This window comes from Nannospalax galili, unplaced genomic scaffold (assembly GCF_000622305.1).
Source record: "Nannospalax galili isolate Female #2095 unplaced genomic scaffold, S.galili_v1.0 scaffold28, whole genome shotgun sequence".
In the NCBI taxonomy this organism is placed as follows: Eukaryota; Metazoa; Chordata; class Mammalia; order Rodentia; family Spalacidae; genus Nannospalax; species Nannospalax galili.
The window spans coordinates 1,379,385-1,395,416 of record NW_008359594.1 but is presented as its reverse complement, the minus strand read 5'-3'; the positions used below and the strand labels follow the sequence as shown (position 1 = coordinate 1,395,416).

The following is a 16,032-nucleotide window of genomic DNA, read 5'->3' as shown; positions in this document are numbered from 1 at the left end:
GTGGAGGCATGGGTGAAGAGAGTGGGCCAGGCTAGCTGTTTTATAATGCAGTCTTGTAAGAACTATTTGGAGTTCCACAAATCCTGAATGAAGTTGATTCCTTCCCAGGACAATGGCTCCTCAATGGCCTATCTTCTAGGCCCCCGTAAGGGTTCCATCACCTCCCAATATCAGCACACTGAGGTCCAAGCTTCCAATATATGAACCTGTAGGGAACAAACTACATTCGAACCACAGCAACCTGTTGTTAAGAGGGTTAAATGAGTTAAGTCCTTTGAACACTATTTGGAATAACATAAGCAGTTAGGATTAGTCATTGCTTTGATGGTGGTGGTGGTGGTGGTGGTGGTAATGATGATGATGATAGATTCTTAAGTGTAGCATGTTGGGCAGACAGTTGTTATCACAACTTTATCATGAGTCATCTCAAATAAAAAATAAAATGTATTTGGGGAGGGCTGTGGCAGTACACACATAATCCCAGCATCAGGCAGGCAGAAGCAGGAGGATTGCAAGTTTGAGGCCAGTCTAGGCTACATAGCAAGTTCCAGGGGTCATGTAGCAAGAACCCTGCCTCAGAAAAGAAACAAAGCAAAATGTGTTTGGGCACATGTGTAATGCACACGGTTTAGAGGAAATCCGGGGGCATAGGACAGACCTGTGACCTGGAACTGGCAGCTCTTCTCTCAGCTTCTGAGCCTCATCTTCCTCATCTGTATGAAAGGTCACAGCACTTAGCGTTCATGAGCACGTTGGAAATACTCTTTCAGCATGCGACAGGTACATAGTGAGTGTTCTCAGAGGATCAGCTACTGGGAGGATTGATTTATAAATGATTAAATTCCAGCCTTGACAATGGGAGAGTCAACAGGAGCCATGGGGAGGGGCCATCATTTCTGAAACTGCCTTTGATCTTCCTTCCCTACACATGCAAGCACAGGGTCAGACGTCCCAGGCCCAAGTTGCAAGGGCTGGAATTCTCTAGAATGCAGAGTCAGGGAGGAAGAAGAGTCCATCTTTATTTTCCCTAACTTCTCACTGAAATTCAGCATTTCCTTCCTGGTAAACTGGAGTGATAAACCTCATTAACATTAGTGGCACCTGCCACTTTATCACCAACAGAAACCACAGATATTTTCATATTACATGACAGCAGCTGCAGACATGGGGACATACTGTTTGTGACTATCATTATTTCAAAAAGATAAGAAGTTCAGCCCAATGCTGGATCTTGTGCTTTAACACAAATTAAAGCACACTCTGCTACTATACCACAAATCTTTTGCTTTGAATCTTTGTCTATATCATTGAATCCCACTGGATTTGATTGTGTACATTAACATATATCTATTCTATGAGGTCTGTTAGCTTCAGTGGATCCTGCGCTGATCCATGGCACAACGAACAGTGAGGATGCTGGGGTCCATCCTGGAGTTGGTTTGCTGCCAAGCTAACATCCTGGAAGTATTCAAATGCAAAGAAATGTGCTGCTTTCATTTTCCATGAGGCACTCTCTCCCCACTGCCCTTTAAGCTGGATATGTTTATGGGCAGAACCTGATCATTTTCCTAAGAAGACAAAGGCTTTTTTGTACAAAAGAAGACAGAACCCAGATGGCTGTGGACCAGGGGTGATGAGTCTGAAGTTAGGCAAATAAGGGGAAGTCTATATTTAGACTCAAAGGAAATGTGGGGCTGGGGGGGGGGCAAGGCCCAGGTTTGGGGAGAATTAGATAAGCTCTGTAAAGGATTCTGGGTAGGAAAAGATTGTTCTGGAAGCACTCTGCATCCCATTGTTCAGTTCATGATCTGTAGTCACCTACAGGGTGTTGGGCTCTGGGTGTAAAGAAAACTGTGGAGTAGTCCTGTACTCCTCCACCCTGAGGGCCAGAGGGATAGGGGGAGGGTTTAAGCAGCTTCAGGCTCTAGATCAGACTAATCAGCTTAGAATCCCAGCTCTCCACTTGGCTCTGAGATCTCATTGTGTCTGTTTCCTCATCTATAAAAACAGAGTGGAGGTGGTGCTGGGCTAATGTCTCACTCGTTAAAGTGCTTGCTGTGAAAGCATTAGGACCTGAGTTTGGATCCCCAGCAATCATGTAAAAAGCTGGATGCAGTGGTTTGTGCCTGTAATTGTTGCTGAGGAGGTGGTGACAGGGGGAGATCCCTAGAGCTCTCTGGCTATCTAATCTTGCTGAATCAGCTCCAGGTTTTGAGAGATCCCGTCTCAAAAAATAAGGTGGAGAGTGATAAAGACAAAGTTGACCTCTGGCTTCCACATGCATGCACACATGTGCACATGCACCTGTACAAACATATACGAGAGAGAGAGAGAGAGAGAGAGAGAGAGAGAGAGAGAGAGAGAGGAATATACCCACCTGGTAGGGTTTGGGGAGTGAATGAGCTAATCCACATGGCACAGTGGCCAGGAGGCATGGCTATACATGTTGGCATTGGGATTCTCACCCCAACTTCCAGACATTCTGGGCTAGGAAGTCTCCAGAATTTAACGTTCTGTCCCTACCAATACGTCCTGCCTTGGGTCCTCCTTTCTCAAGGTCCTGCTTTTCCAAATAGATGACAGTAGACTATCCACCAAGTGACTCTTCTAAAGGCATTCAGCCTGGCTGACTCTCTTGCAAAAAACTCTCAGAGGGAGTGTCTTGCCAGCCATCTGACAGAGTCCGGAGTCCATGGAGCCAGAGCAAGCACCCTGTTTGCTTCTCCTTTTCATGAGGTCCTGCAGTGGCAAAAGTATCCACTGTGTGGTGCTCCTGGCAGCCATATTCCTGGGTTGAATACCAAAGGGGACTTTTCAGTAAATGCCAGTCATAGGCTTATCCTATTGTAGAGGCACTACATTTTCATACCCCTGGTTGTTCTGTGAGTAGGCATGGTTTTGTTTCGTGAACTTGAGTAGACAAAGAATGATCTGATTCCTCTTTCTTCAGAGGGTCTATCCCATTCTCCATTTTGTCATGCCCCAAACAGTTGCTTGCTTGGCACAGGAAGAAGTTCAGTAGGTACATTTAAAATTGTTACTCAAATGCACTGATATGGTTCTAAAATCACACCATAAGGCTGACACAAAATGCTCAGACACATTAACATCAAGATCAGGGGTTGGAGAGATGGCTTAGTGGTTAAGAGCACTGGTTGCTCTTGCAGAGGACCTGCAATTGAATCACAGCACCTATATGGTGGCTAGCAACTGTTTGTAATTCCAGTTCCAGGGGATCCAATGCTCTCTTTGACCTCCATGGGCATTACATGACACAAGTGTACTTACATACATGCAGGCAATACACTCATACACATAAAATACAAATAACAAAATATTTTTAAAAATCAAAAAGCTTTAATTAAAAAAATTGGAGCTGAGAAAAGGGGTGTCATGCTTGCCTCGAATGTGAGATGCTCTGGGCTCAATCTCCAGTACTGAAGAAAGAGAATAGGAGAACAGGAAGACGAGGGAAGAGCGATGGCTAATATTGTCAACTTGACAGAATCTAGAAACACCTGTGACACAAATCTCTGGGCAAATCTGTAAGGGAGTTTCTAGACTGGGTTATTTGAGGTGGGAAGACCCACCTTGACTGTGGACCACACCATTTTATGAACTGGGGTCCCAGACTGACTGAAATAGAGGAAGCAGACTGAGCATCAGCATTCATCTCTTCTGCTTCCTGACTGCGGATGTAGCACTCATACGCCCAGGCGCTTCAGGCTTCTGTTGCTGTGGCCTCCAAGACATGAACTGTACCCTTGAACTGTGAGCCAAAACAAACCTTCCCTTCTTTAAGTTACTTTTGTCATGTACTTTGTCAAGGAACAAGAAAAATAGCTAAGGACCAGAGAGATGGCTCAAACATTAGGTGCACATACTACTCTTGCAGAGGACCAGTTGGGTGACTGACAACCACCTGTAACTCCAGCTCCAGGATGTCTGATACCTCTGGCCTCTGTGAGCACCTACACTCATGTGCACATGCCCCTCCCCCATACACAAAGATTTATAATAAAATAAATCTTTTTTTGTTTTGTGTTTTGGTCTTTTTGAGACAGGGTCTCCCTGTAGCCCCGGCTGGTCTGGAACTCACTGTATAGACCAGGCTGGCCTTGAACTCACAGAGATCCACCTGCCTCTGCCTCCTGATTAAAGGCGTGTGCCATCATGCCTGGCTATAAATCTTAAAAAAAGAAAAGTAAGACAGAAAAGAAAGGAAAGGAGGAGAGGGGCGGGGAAAGGGAGAAGGAAGGAGAAGGGAGGGAAAGGGAGGGAGAAGTTATTCAGGGGCCGTCGTGCACATCTCTATGACCAGCATTGAGGAGGCTAAAACAGGAGGATTGCAAGCTATGCCAGTCTGGGCTATACAGTAAGACTTTGTCTTTTAAAATAATCAACATTGAGGGCTAGAGAGATGACTCAGTAGTTAAGAGCACTGGCTGTTCTTGCAGAGAACCCAGTTTCAATTCCCAGCACCCACATGGTAGCTGAAAACAGTCTATAACTCCAGTTCTAGGGGATCCAATGCCCTCTTCTGACCTCTGTGGGCATTGCATGACATGGATGCACTTAAAATATGTGGGCAATACACTCATAGGCATAAAAAAAATAATAAATAAGAATTGGAGAGATGGCTCAGCAGTTAAGAGCACTGGCTGTTCTTACAGAGGACCCGGGTTCAAATCTCAGCACCCGCATGGCGGCTAACCAGGGGCATCGTTGGCCAGGCCAGAGGGCTCACCGTGACCCCGCTGGACGCCATAATAGCACTGTCCCGGTCCCCGCGGCTGGGTCAGCCACAAAAATGTGGTTTCATTATGACATTTCAAATTGCCTTCTTTAAGTGATGCACTGATTTGTGTGCAATAATACTGAATTAATGAATGGCTGAATATATATTTCCAAGTTCAGTCATTTGGGGGCCCCCAGAAGATAAATACATAAGTAAGTAGGGCTGGTGCCACTCATTTCAAATTGCCTTCTTTAAGTGATGCACTGATTTGTGTGCAATAATACTGAATTAATGAATGGCTGAATATATATTTCCAAGTTCAGTCATTTGGGGGCCCCCGGAAGATAAATACATAAGTAAGTAGGGCTGGTGCCACTCAGAACACCAATTTTATTGTGATTCACTTGAGGCTCCTGCGAGACTTAGTCTCATTGTCCAGTGACACTGCAGGTGGGAAGGCAGCATCTAGAGATGTTGCTCTAGCCTCTGTTTTGAGACAGGGTCTCCCTGTAGTCCCAGCTGACCTGAACTCACTATGTAGACCAGGCTGGCCTTGAACTCACAAAGATCCGCTTGCCTCTGCCTCCCAAGTGCTGGGACTAAAGGTGTGTGCCACCACGCCCGGCTGTTTATTGCGTTTTTAAAAAAATATTTTATTGTATGTGTGTATTGCCTGCATGTAGGTAAGTGCACCCATGTCGTGCAATGCCCATGGAAGACAGAAGAAGCCATTGGATCCCCTGGAACTCGCGTTACAGACAGTTGTTAGCTGCCGTGTGGGTGCTGGGATTCGAACCCAGGTCTTCTGCAAGAATAGTCAGTGTTCTTAACTGCTGAGCCATTTCTCTAGCCCCATTTATCACTTTAAAAAATTTCTTAAAATTTTTGTTTATTTTTATTTTATGTGTATGAGTGTTTTGCCTGCATGTATGCACGTAAGTGCACCCATGTCGTGCAAGACCCATGGAGGCCAGAAGAGGGTGTTGGAGTTAAGGACAGTTGTTAACTGTCATGTAGGGGTTGGGAACTAAACTCTGGTCCTCTGGAAGAGGAGTCAGTGCTCTTAACCTCTCCAGTCCCCCAAAGATTCATTTATTTTTTAGGTATATGAGTGTTTTGCCTGCATGTAGTAAGCTTCCATATGTCACGCAGTGACCAAGGAGACCAGAAGAGGCATCAGATTCCTCTGGAATTGGAGTTACAGAGGGTCGTTAGCCACCAAGTGGGTGCAAAGAACCAAACTCTGGTCTGGCAGAGTATCCAGTGCTCTTAACCTATTAGCCATCTCTCTCCAGCCCCCTATTTATTACTTTTAAGAGCTTCCTCACATGCAGAATGATTTGAAGGCCAAATTGACCCAAATGTGGAGGGACACTGCCAAGAAATCCTTATTAATTGCAAATTAAATGAATTCTTCAAATCCAAGTCATTCTAAAAGCAATATTATAAAGACAACTCTTCCAAAAGTTTCAAAACCTCACATTTTTTGGTGTGTCTTGTATGCATGTGTACCTGTTGTTTGCACCTGTGTGTTTACACGTGTGTGTCAGTTTGCTCACCCATGTGTGTGCATATGGAGGCCAGAGGTCCATGTGGGGTGTCTTCTCCTCCTTATTTTTTGAGGCATAGTCTCTCATTGAACCTGGATCTCACTATTTCAGCTAGGCTGGCTGGCCAGTGAGCCCCTGAGAGCTGCTTATCTCTGACGGCCCCCTCCCTTCACCCTCAGTGTTGGGGTTACAGATGTGTATGCCACCATACCTAGCTTTTACATGGGTTCTGGGGGCCCAAACTCAGGTCTTCATGCTTGCACAACAAACATTTTACTAACTCAGCTGCCTCCCCAGACCTCAGTTTTTGTTTTGTTTTGTTTTGTTTGAGTCAGGGTCTCACTATGTAGCACTGGCTGGCCTGAAATGTGCTATATAGACCAGGCTACTTACACTCACAGAGATCTGCCTGCCTCTGTCTCCTGAGTGATGGGATTAAAGTCATATGCACCACACCTGGCCCAGCCTCCACATAGTTTCAATGTGTAATGTGACCATGTCATATTTATAGAATCAGCCTTCTGAATCTGATGGTTCCACATCAGTAAATCCAACCAACTAGTGATGGAAAATAATACGTAAAAAATTGCATCTGTTCTGAACATACACTTTTTCCTGTCATTATTTCTTAAACTATGTAGCCTAACAACTATTTACACAGCATTCATATCAAGTTTAGTATTGGAAATAAGCCTGGCATGGTGGCTTGTGTCACTTGGGAGGCTGATCCCAAGAAGGATCAGAAGGATCAGGAGTTCAAAGCCAGCCTTGGCTACATACATGAGCCCCTGTCTCAAAACCAAAATGTATTGCAAATAACTTAGAGATGATTTAAGGTATATAAGCAGGGGTGGTATGCATAGGTTATATGCAAATATTATATATATTTTAAGTTCTATTTATTTTTATTTTATGTGTATGAGTGTTTTGCCTGCATGTATGCGAGTGCACCACGTGCATGCCTGGTACCCTCAGAGGCCAGAATAAGGCAGGGATTCCCTGGGACTGGAGTTATGGATGAGTATTAACTACCATGTGGGTGCTAGAAATTGAACCTGGGTCCTCTGGAAGGGCAGCCAGTGTTCTTACCCGCTGAGCCATCTCCAGCTCCCAACAAATACTATATATTTTATATGAAAGACTTGACATCCAAGAATTTTGGTACCCATAGTGTGTCTGAGGATACTGAGAAATGACATATTTGATGTGTAGTTGGAATGAAAACTGCAAAAGTATGAGGGCCTTGGACCTACCATCATCTTAAAAACACTGCCAGCCCCACCTTACCATGAAGCACTCATCTTGGGTCTGTGGACTTCTGACAGCCCAGAGGAGCAGGAAACCACCCCCAGGTAGAGAAGCTCCCTGTGCCCGTCCCTCTCAGTTGCAGAAGCATGATCAAGATGCAAATGAATGCCTCCAAGAGAACCCAGCCTCAGTGGGTTATGTGTCAGAAGGAAGCACTGAATTTCTATAGAGCTGCCTACTATTGGCTTTAGCTGCCAGCTAAGAAAGGATGGCACTTAGTATCTGTTTAGGTCCATTGGGAAGATCAGAACAAAGGATCAGACCTTAAAGAAACATGTCCTACAACCTCTTGGAGGCTGGGAGGCCTTGGGGCCCAGCTGGGTAAGCCTACTGCACCCCGCAGCTGGGGCCCTGGATATTGTCTCTCATCTCACACTGGCCCTGTCACTCCTTTCATTTTACTGCTGAGAAAATAAAGCCAACAGTAAATCTTTAAGTAGTTTTGTTTATTATTATTTTTAAAAATATTTTATTTTTATTTTATGTGTATGCATGTATTGCTTGCATGTAGGTAAGTGCACCCATGTCATGCAATACCCAAAGATAGAAGAGGCTGTCGGATCCCCTAGAACTGGAGTTACAGACAGTTATTAGCTGCCCTGTGGGTACTGGATTCAAACCCGGGTCTTGTGGAAGAACAGCCAGAGTTCCTAACCGCTGAGACATCTCTCCAGCCCCTTGTTTGTTTTTTAGGTGGGTATTTCACCATGTAGCTCAGGTTGCCCTTGAACTTTCAACCTTCTTCCCTCAGCTTCCTAAGCTACTTGGGTTACAGGTATGATGAATTCTGAGTTCCCATCATATGACAAGTATGCCAAACACAAACACATAGGACTTCCATTATCTTTATAACATAAAATGGAATATTATAACAGTATCACAATGGAGTATGAAACAAGCAAACTGAGGCTCAGGACTAGACAGGGACTTTCCAAGACACAGACGAAACCCAGTCCCAGCCCTGTAGCCATGTCACACAACTTCCATGACTTTGCTCTTGCTATTTTCCCTGACTCAAGATTCTGGAAATACTCGTAAAGTGTATTGAACCTGCTGGGCCTGGTGGCACACACCTTTAATCTCAGAACTCATGAGAGGCAGAGGCAGGTGGATCTCTGTGATATCAAGGCCAGCCTGGTCTACATAATGAGTTCCAGGCCAGATGGGACTAGAGGGTGACCTTGTCTCAGAAAAAAGTATTTATCCAAAGTTAATGAATATTTACTCCACTTAGTCGAGTTGCAAACAGAAAACAAATTTAAAACCATTCCCCCTCTAGTCCAGCACCAGCTCCTTCAAGCTCTTTTCCAGGCTTATTTTCATTTTTAAAAAAATTTATTATTTTTATTTTATATGTATGAGTGTATTGCCTGCATGTATGTGAGTGCACCCATGTCGTGCAGTGCCGTGGAGGTCAGAAGAGGGCTTTGGATTCCCCTGGAACTGGAGTTAAGGACAGTTCATAGCAGCCACGGTGAGTTCTGGGAATCAATCCCGGGTCCTCTGCAAGAGCAGTCAGTGCTCTTAACCACTGAGCCATCTCTCCAGCCCCTTCCAGGCTTATTTTCATCATATCTGGCCTTCTGGGGTCTTGCCGCATTCCTATCGGTTTGCTTGAAAAAGCATTTTTAAAAAATTTTTTATTTATGTGTTCTTTTAATTTTATGTGTATTAGTGTATTGCCTGCATGTAGGTAAGTGCACCCAGGTCAGAAGAGGCTGTCGGATCCCCTGGGACTGGAGTTATGGACAGTTGTTAGCTGCCATGTGGGTGCTGGGATTTGAACCCCGGTCTTCTGCAAGAACAACCAGTGTTCTTAACTGCTGAGCCATCCCTCCAGCCCCAGCTTTTTTTTTTTTTAAAGACAGAGTCTTATTATGTAGTCCTGGCTGACCTGAAACTTACTGTGTGGACCAGGCTGGCCTTGAACTCATAAAGTACCATGAGTCATGTAGATTTGCCTACCAGCTTGATAGGGAAACGAGGCCCACTAGACAGCAGAGTCAGCAGTGTGAGTCCTGGTTTTCCCCTAGAGAAGTTCTCCCTTCTCCCACCTCCATGCTCCCTACCCGCTGCAACACCTAACATGTGGGTCCAGGACCACAGGAGCTGCCCCACCCTGGCCAGAGTAGGGTGGTGGTAAGAACGGCTTCCCCAACAGGACACAGGGAAGATGCCGGTGTCTGTAGTTGTCCTAACTGCAGTGGGCAGCCAAGGCCACAGGTAGCCAAGGGTGCTTTAAGTACAAAGACGTGAACAAGCAGAGCCTCCATGAGCCTGCGGAGGGACAACCATAGTCCACCAATGCCCCTACACCCACCAGCTAGGTGTCGTGCCACTGTTAGGTTGCAGAGCAGGAAGGAGCAGGGTCTGGGAGATTATTCAGCCATCCATTTCCAGGATATTTAGGTGGGAACTGGGGTCCAAAGAATACAGAGACTTTGCACAGGATGGGGAACGTCTCTCGTGGCAGGTGGTAGGTGGGTATCTTTCAAAATTGTATTTATTTATATATTTATTTACATTTTATGAGTATGAGTGTTTTGCCTGTGTATAGATAGCTGTACCATGTGCGCTATGGTGGGAGGCTAGAAGGCCTTAAATCCCTTGGAACTGGAGTTAAGGATAGCCATGTACATGCTGGGAACCGAACCCAAGTCCTCTGGAACAGCAGCCAATGAGCTCTTAACCAATGAGCCATCTCTCCAGCCCCTGGGTGAACATGTTGGTCAACTCAGGCTCTCTGGGATCTGACAGGTATAAAGGCAGTGCGTGGTTGGGGGCTTCTCCAGAGCATGCCCACTCTCTCTGGGAAACAGGAGATAAGTCCCTGGCTCTGTGTTCTTTGGGGCTTGCCCAAGGCCTGGCAGTGTGCCACAAGTTCATTCCTCAAATTTCCCCTTTTTAGTAAATAGTGGCTACTTCCTTCCGGGCTGACCACTTCCTCCCAGTCACTGGGTTCCAGTAGGCTCGAGGGGGCAGGGGCTCACATGGCACAGAGGATAGACCCTCAGATACCAAGTACACCTAGACACAGGAAAACACACAGACTGTGTAAAGCTGGGTCCTAACTACAGAACACTGGTGCTTAAGAATGCTCAGGTGCTGCACCATCAACAGGCTATTTACTGGCTGTGAGCTAGGCACTTATCTCCAAAACTCAAATAGAAACTTAGTCCTCATAGTCATATGTTAATGGTGCTTGGAGGGTGGCCTTTGCGAGGCATTTAAATTAAATGAGGATAATTCATGAGTAGGCCCCTAATCCAATGAGGGCTGCATCTTTAGAGGAGGAGAGACCAAGGTGGGCGTGGTGGTGCACGCCTTTAATCCCAGCACTCGGGAGGCAGAGGCAGGTGGATCTCTATGAGTTCAAGGCCAGCCTGGTCTCCATAGTGAATCCAGGCCAGCTGCAGCTACAGGGAGACCCTGTCTCAAAAAGACCAAAAAAAAAGAGGAGAGACCCAAGCTAGGACTAGCTCAGGGTGTGATGCCTTGGGCTGCATTAACAATGCAGTGAGTTTCCCATCTAGCAACAGTGGAATATTGCTCATCTACTATACCTGTCCAATCTTGAACTTCCCAGATTTCATAAACTATGGGCCAAACCTTTATTCTTTATAAATTATTCAGCCTGTAGTATTCTGTGATAATCACAGAAAAGGACTAAAACTAAGATGTTATTTAAGAAGAGTTCCAAGAAATGAGGAACCACCAGGGAGATTTGTGGGGGAGGGGGTGATTCAATTTGAAATGGAGGAAACAAACTAAAGCTACATTTGTTAGGCTTACAGTTTACATAAACTGTAAAAAGTGTCCAAATTGAAGGCAGGAAGAGGTTTGGAGAGGAGATAAAGCTAGAGCTCTTGATGATGCAACGGGTTTGTTCATGAAATCGGCAACCTCCCAGAGTGGCCTTAGAGAATGGGTGGAGTACAGACAGAGAGATCTGTGAGATTAAATTGAAATGGAGTTGATTCTGAAGGCTTGGCTGCGTCCTGTGGCTCAGTAGGTTCAGAACTCTGCAGGGCCCCTGCGAGACAGTGCTTTAAACGATCATTGTGGGCACTAGCCTGTGAATTCAGCCTCCTTAGAGAGCTGCCATCTGGGCCTGGCTCAGATTTATCCCTTAGATACTATAGGCCCAGTGCCCTGGCCTGCAGGCTTTAGAGGGACCAACAAACTATTGTGGTATAAGAAAAATGGCAGCGGGGGCTGAAGAGATGGCTTAGCTTAGGTTAAGAGCACTGACTGCTCTTGCAGAGGACTCGGGTTTGATTCCCAGCACCCACATGGTGGCTACGAACCATCCTTAACTCCAATTCCAGGGGAATCTGAAGCCCCCTTCTGATCTCCATGGCATTGTATGACACAGGTGCACTCACATACATGCAGGCAATACACTCATACACATAAAATAAAATTAATAATAAATAAATTTAAAAAAAAGAAAACTGGCAGCTTGTGTGTGGTGGTGTGTGCCTCTAATTCTAGCACTTGGGAGGCAGGGAAGAGCATCACAAGGTCCAGGCCAACCTGGGCTTTATAGAGAGAATTTGGCCCCCTCCTCCCCTCAAAAGAAAGAAAACAGGAATGGATTGACTTCAGAACCTACAAAGAAGTCAGGTGTGGTGACACAGACCTTTAGTCCCAGCACTTGGAGGCAGAGGCAGGCGGATCTCTGTGAGATCAAGGCCAGCCTTGTTTACATAGTGAGTTCCAGGCCAGCTAGGGCTACAGGGAGACCCTGTCTCAACAAAACAACACAAAAACAAAAGCAAAACCTACAAAGAAGATCCAAATCAGAATTAATAAACGTTTATTTAAACAACTAGAAAGTATAATAGTATGTCCACCCTCTAGGAATCATAAATATTCCAATGCCTTGGAAAAGAGTCTGAGATTTTTTTTTCTCACTTGGCTTGAATTGCCATGTAGAGGTTAATTCCCAAGAAATCACAGCCAATCAGAAATTAGAATGAACAACCCATTGTATGTAATATCAAGAGCACAATTATGGATGTATCTTTGAAAGTTTTTATGGTAAAAATTCTGTATATGTTTACTATGGGACATAAGGACATTTCAGTATGCTTACTATGACGTGATGTGGCCTTCAAAACAAAGAGGGCAGGGGCCTGTAGCATCAAAATAGGGTCTCAGCTCCTCCAATGTGAAGGAGTGGTCGCAGCAGAGTTAGACTGGCTTGGCTTGGGGTCTCCTGTTCAGTACCATTTGCCCACTAGCCCAGGCTCTTCCCCCAGGGAGAAGGCACTCTCCCTTGCCCAGGAAGGATGCTGTCTTCATTCCTACCAGACATCTGTTTCCATGTGACACCCTACAAGGCAGGATTCTGTCCTGAGGGACCACAGTTCACAGCCAGCCCTACTTTCTCACACCTCACTGACAGAGCTGAGATGGGCCATATCCTGTTGCTGCCTCAGGGCTGCACCAACTGGCTTCTCCCAGCTCTTCCCTTTTCCATGGTAGTTCAAAGTCAAACCCCATCCTGACGGCTTTCTCCACAAGCCAATTAGTCAACAGTCCCTTTTATCTACAGTGAGGCCCAAATTGAACGTCTCTGACTTTGGTTATCTTACTCCCTTACATCAAATAGGGCTTTGCTCAGGTTCATATCTTCAGATCTGCCTCCCTGACCAACCATTTTCCTTTGCAAACTCCATTCTCTTATTTTGCTTTATTATTGAAAAAACAGTATTTAAAATATCTCATGAAGTTGTTATGCGAGTTCAAAGGAATACAGTAAGCAAGAGAAGTTGGGTGTGGTAGCACAAGTTGGTAATCCTAGCTCTTTGGAGGTTGAGGTGGGACTATCTCCAGCTAAAGATCAATCTGGGTTACATCCTGAGAAATTGTCTTAACTCTCTAGCCAAAAAGAAAAAGAGGAAGAGTCACTGGTGAGTGATTAAGTGCTATTTTGAGCAGCAATCATTATTTACAGGTCATAGTAGCAATTTGTGCAGCAAAGCAATTGTTTTATCTGCTTTTTTGTTTGTTTTGGAGATAGTGTTTCCATGTAGCCCCACCTGGCCTGGAACTCCTTACGTGAACCTGGCCTACATGGAGAGGGCTGGTCTCGATTTCACAGAGATCTGGCTGCCTCAGCCTCCGGAGTACTGGGATTAAAGGCATGTGCTACCCGGCCCAGTTTTATCTGCTTTTTAAATGTGTGCATTATTGCTTCACTGTATTAGAACATATTCCGCACAAGGGCCAGGAAGTCATGGGCTTGTCACTGCCGAGTCAGCCAGTGTTTGAACCCTACACAGCAGGCCTTCCATAAATATTTGTTTAATTCAGTGACTGAACTAGGGTGTGGAGAGGCGGCAAATGCTTTGGCTTTCATTCATGAATTCTACAAATATTTACTGAGCACCCACTCAGTACCAGGCAACAGACACTCTCATTTTCTCAGTATCAGCCTGTGACTCTGATTGGGTGCAGATTTAAAAATCAAGGTTTATATAGAGGGCAATGCAGTTTTAAGGGGACACTCCATGGATTTTGAGAAATCAAGGTAAAAGAAGAACTTTGCTCCCCAGGGGAGGGCGGGACTAAAAGCCCAGAGATGAATGGAGGCCACCGCAAAGCCCACACAGGGTCTCTAGGGAACCCCGCTTGCGCTACGCTGCGGGGGCCGGGCGGGGGCGGGACTACAAGTCCCAGGATGCTCCGCGTGCCGCAGCCGTGCGGAGGGCGCGGCGTGGGGAGGGGGCTCAGCAGCTACGGCAGCGCGGGGTGCGGGCCCTGGCGCGGGTGGCGGGTAGGCGTTGGGTGGGCGATGCCAGGAGCCGGGGCGCGGATGGAGGAAGGCCGTGGCGTGGAGGGCGCGGCGCCTGGAGCGGGCTCGGAGGCTGGGGCGGCGGCCGGGCGCGAGCCCGCGCGGCTGTGCGGGTACCTGCAGAAGCTTTCCGGCAAGGGCCCTCTGCGCGGGTACCGCAGCCGCTGGTTCGTGTTCGACGCGCGCCGCTGCTACCTCTACTACTTCAAGAGCCCGCAGGACGCGCTACCCCTCGGCCACCTGGACATCGCCGACGCCTGCTTCAGCTACCAGGGCCCCGACGAGGCGGAGCCGGGTGCCGAGCCGCCCGCGCACTTCCAGGTGCACAGCGCGGGAGCCGTCACGGTGCTCAAGGTGGGATGATCCCGCCGCCGCTGCAGTCCAGCCTGCAACTTTCCCTTCCACCTGCCTGCGGTCCCCGAAGACATGCTCCTGCCCTGTCCTGCCCTGTCTTGTGTTGTTCCATCCTACCCTCCCTTCCCCACTGCGCCCTCTGATTCCTTCCTCATTCTTATCTCTTGCCCTTTACCTAGTGAGGCCAGGGGCTTACCCAGTCGCGTCTCGCCTACTCAGACCCTTAACTTTGACCCATTGTCTCCCTCGGTGTTTTCCCTGGGTTCCCCCTGGGCATCTCTCCCGCAACTGTAGCCTTCCATCCTCCATCCCTGCCTTTATGACTGAGTGTGACCTTGGGTATGTGCTTAATCTGTCTGCTCTGTAAAGTGGGGACGGTAGTAATATCTACCCCATAAGGGTTGCTGAGATGAAGCGATTTGCACTGAACTGCTCAGTAGATGTTGGTCCATTTAGTGCTGTAGCCAGGGGCAGGTGAGGGCAGGGCAGGGCAGGGCAGGGCAGGACCGGACCCCTGGAGATAGGTCCGACACAGCCCCCTCCAGAGCGGGCAGGGATGCTCCAGTCACGCTTACACAGCCGGTAAGCTAAGCACCAGAGTCTGTTTCCTTGCTCTGTATTTTGACCAGGGTGGGTGGGAGGAGGTTATTGCCTCCTTAGCCCTTCCCCGCAGAGACTGAGTATTAGAGGCATGGCAGCCTTGATGCTGGGTGGCTTTCCTTGTTGGGAGTTCTAGAGGGCTAGACTCTGTCTTCTTCTAGGGACTGGCCTGTTTAGAGCTGGGCTGCTGCTGTTCCCTGGGCCTTGCTTCTGCGTGGTCCTGTGAGCCTCCACCCTTTCTCTTCTTTCTGGCTTCTTTTCTGTATTGCAAGCTGGGCTTTCTCCAGAGCAGCAGGGCTGGGCTTGAAGCAGCAGCTCTGTCATAGCTGGCCAGATGGAGAGCTGAGTGGGCAAGCGGCCTGGCCTTGTGAGCAGGAAGCTGTTCCTTGTGAGCTGGAGCTGCTCCCTGAAGTCATTTCTTGGAGTTTTTGTCGACTCAGCTTTTACCAATTGGAGCAGAGTCTGATTCCCATGGTCTCTTGGGCCTCTCTCTCCACTCTCTGAATGGGTGAAGAAGCCTTTCTCCAAAGGAAGCCAAGCAAGCCTGCAGTTCAACTTGAGGTAACAGCATCTGTAAACTTGGAAATGACCCCAGAGAGTTCATAGGGACTTTTGTCAAAGGCAGAGGTTTGTCTTTACTGTACACGTGGACACGATGAATTTCCGGTGGAATTGTTTGT

The 16,032-nt window shown here is 47.1% G+C and overlaps 1 protein-coding gene across 2 annotated transcripts in view; it reads left to right on the top strand.

Moving 5' to 3' along the window:
* The first annotated feature begins 14,312 nt into the window (after nt 1-14,312).
* The window catches only part of Tbc1d2b (TBC1 domain family member 2B), a 104,182-nt gene continuing 102,462 nt past the window's right edge, over nt 14,313-16,032 (top strand). For both annotated transcript variants that reach the window (XM_029558803.1, XM_008823394.3), the window contains exon 1: nt 14,313-14,752. In XM_029558803.1, the coding sequence (XP_029414663.1) occupies nt 14,399-14,752 (354 nt within the window). In that variant the 5' untranslated portion in view covers nt 14,313-14,398. The remainder of the gene's footprint in view (nt 14,753-16,032) is intronic.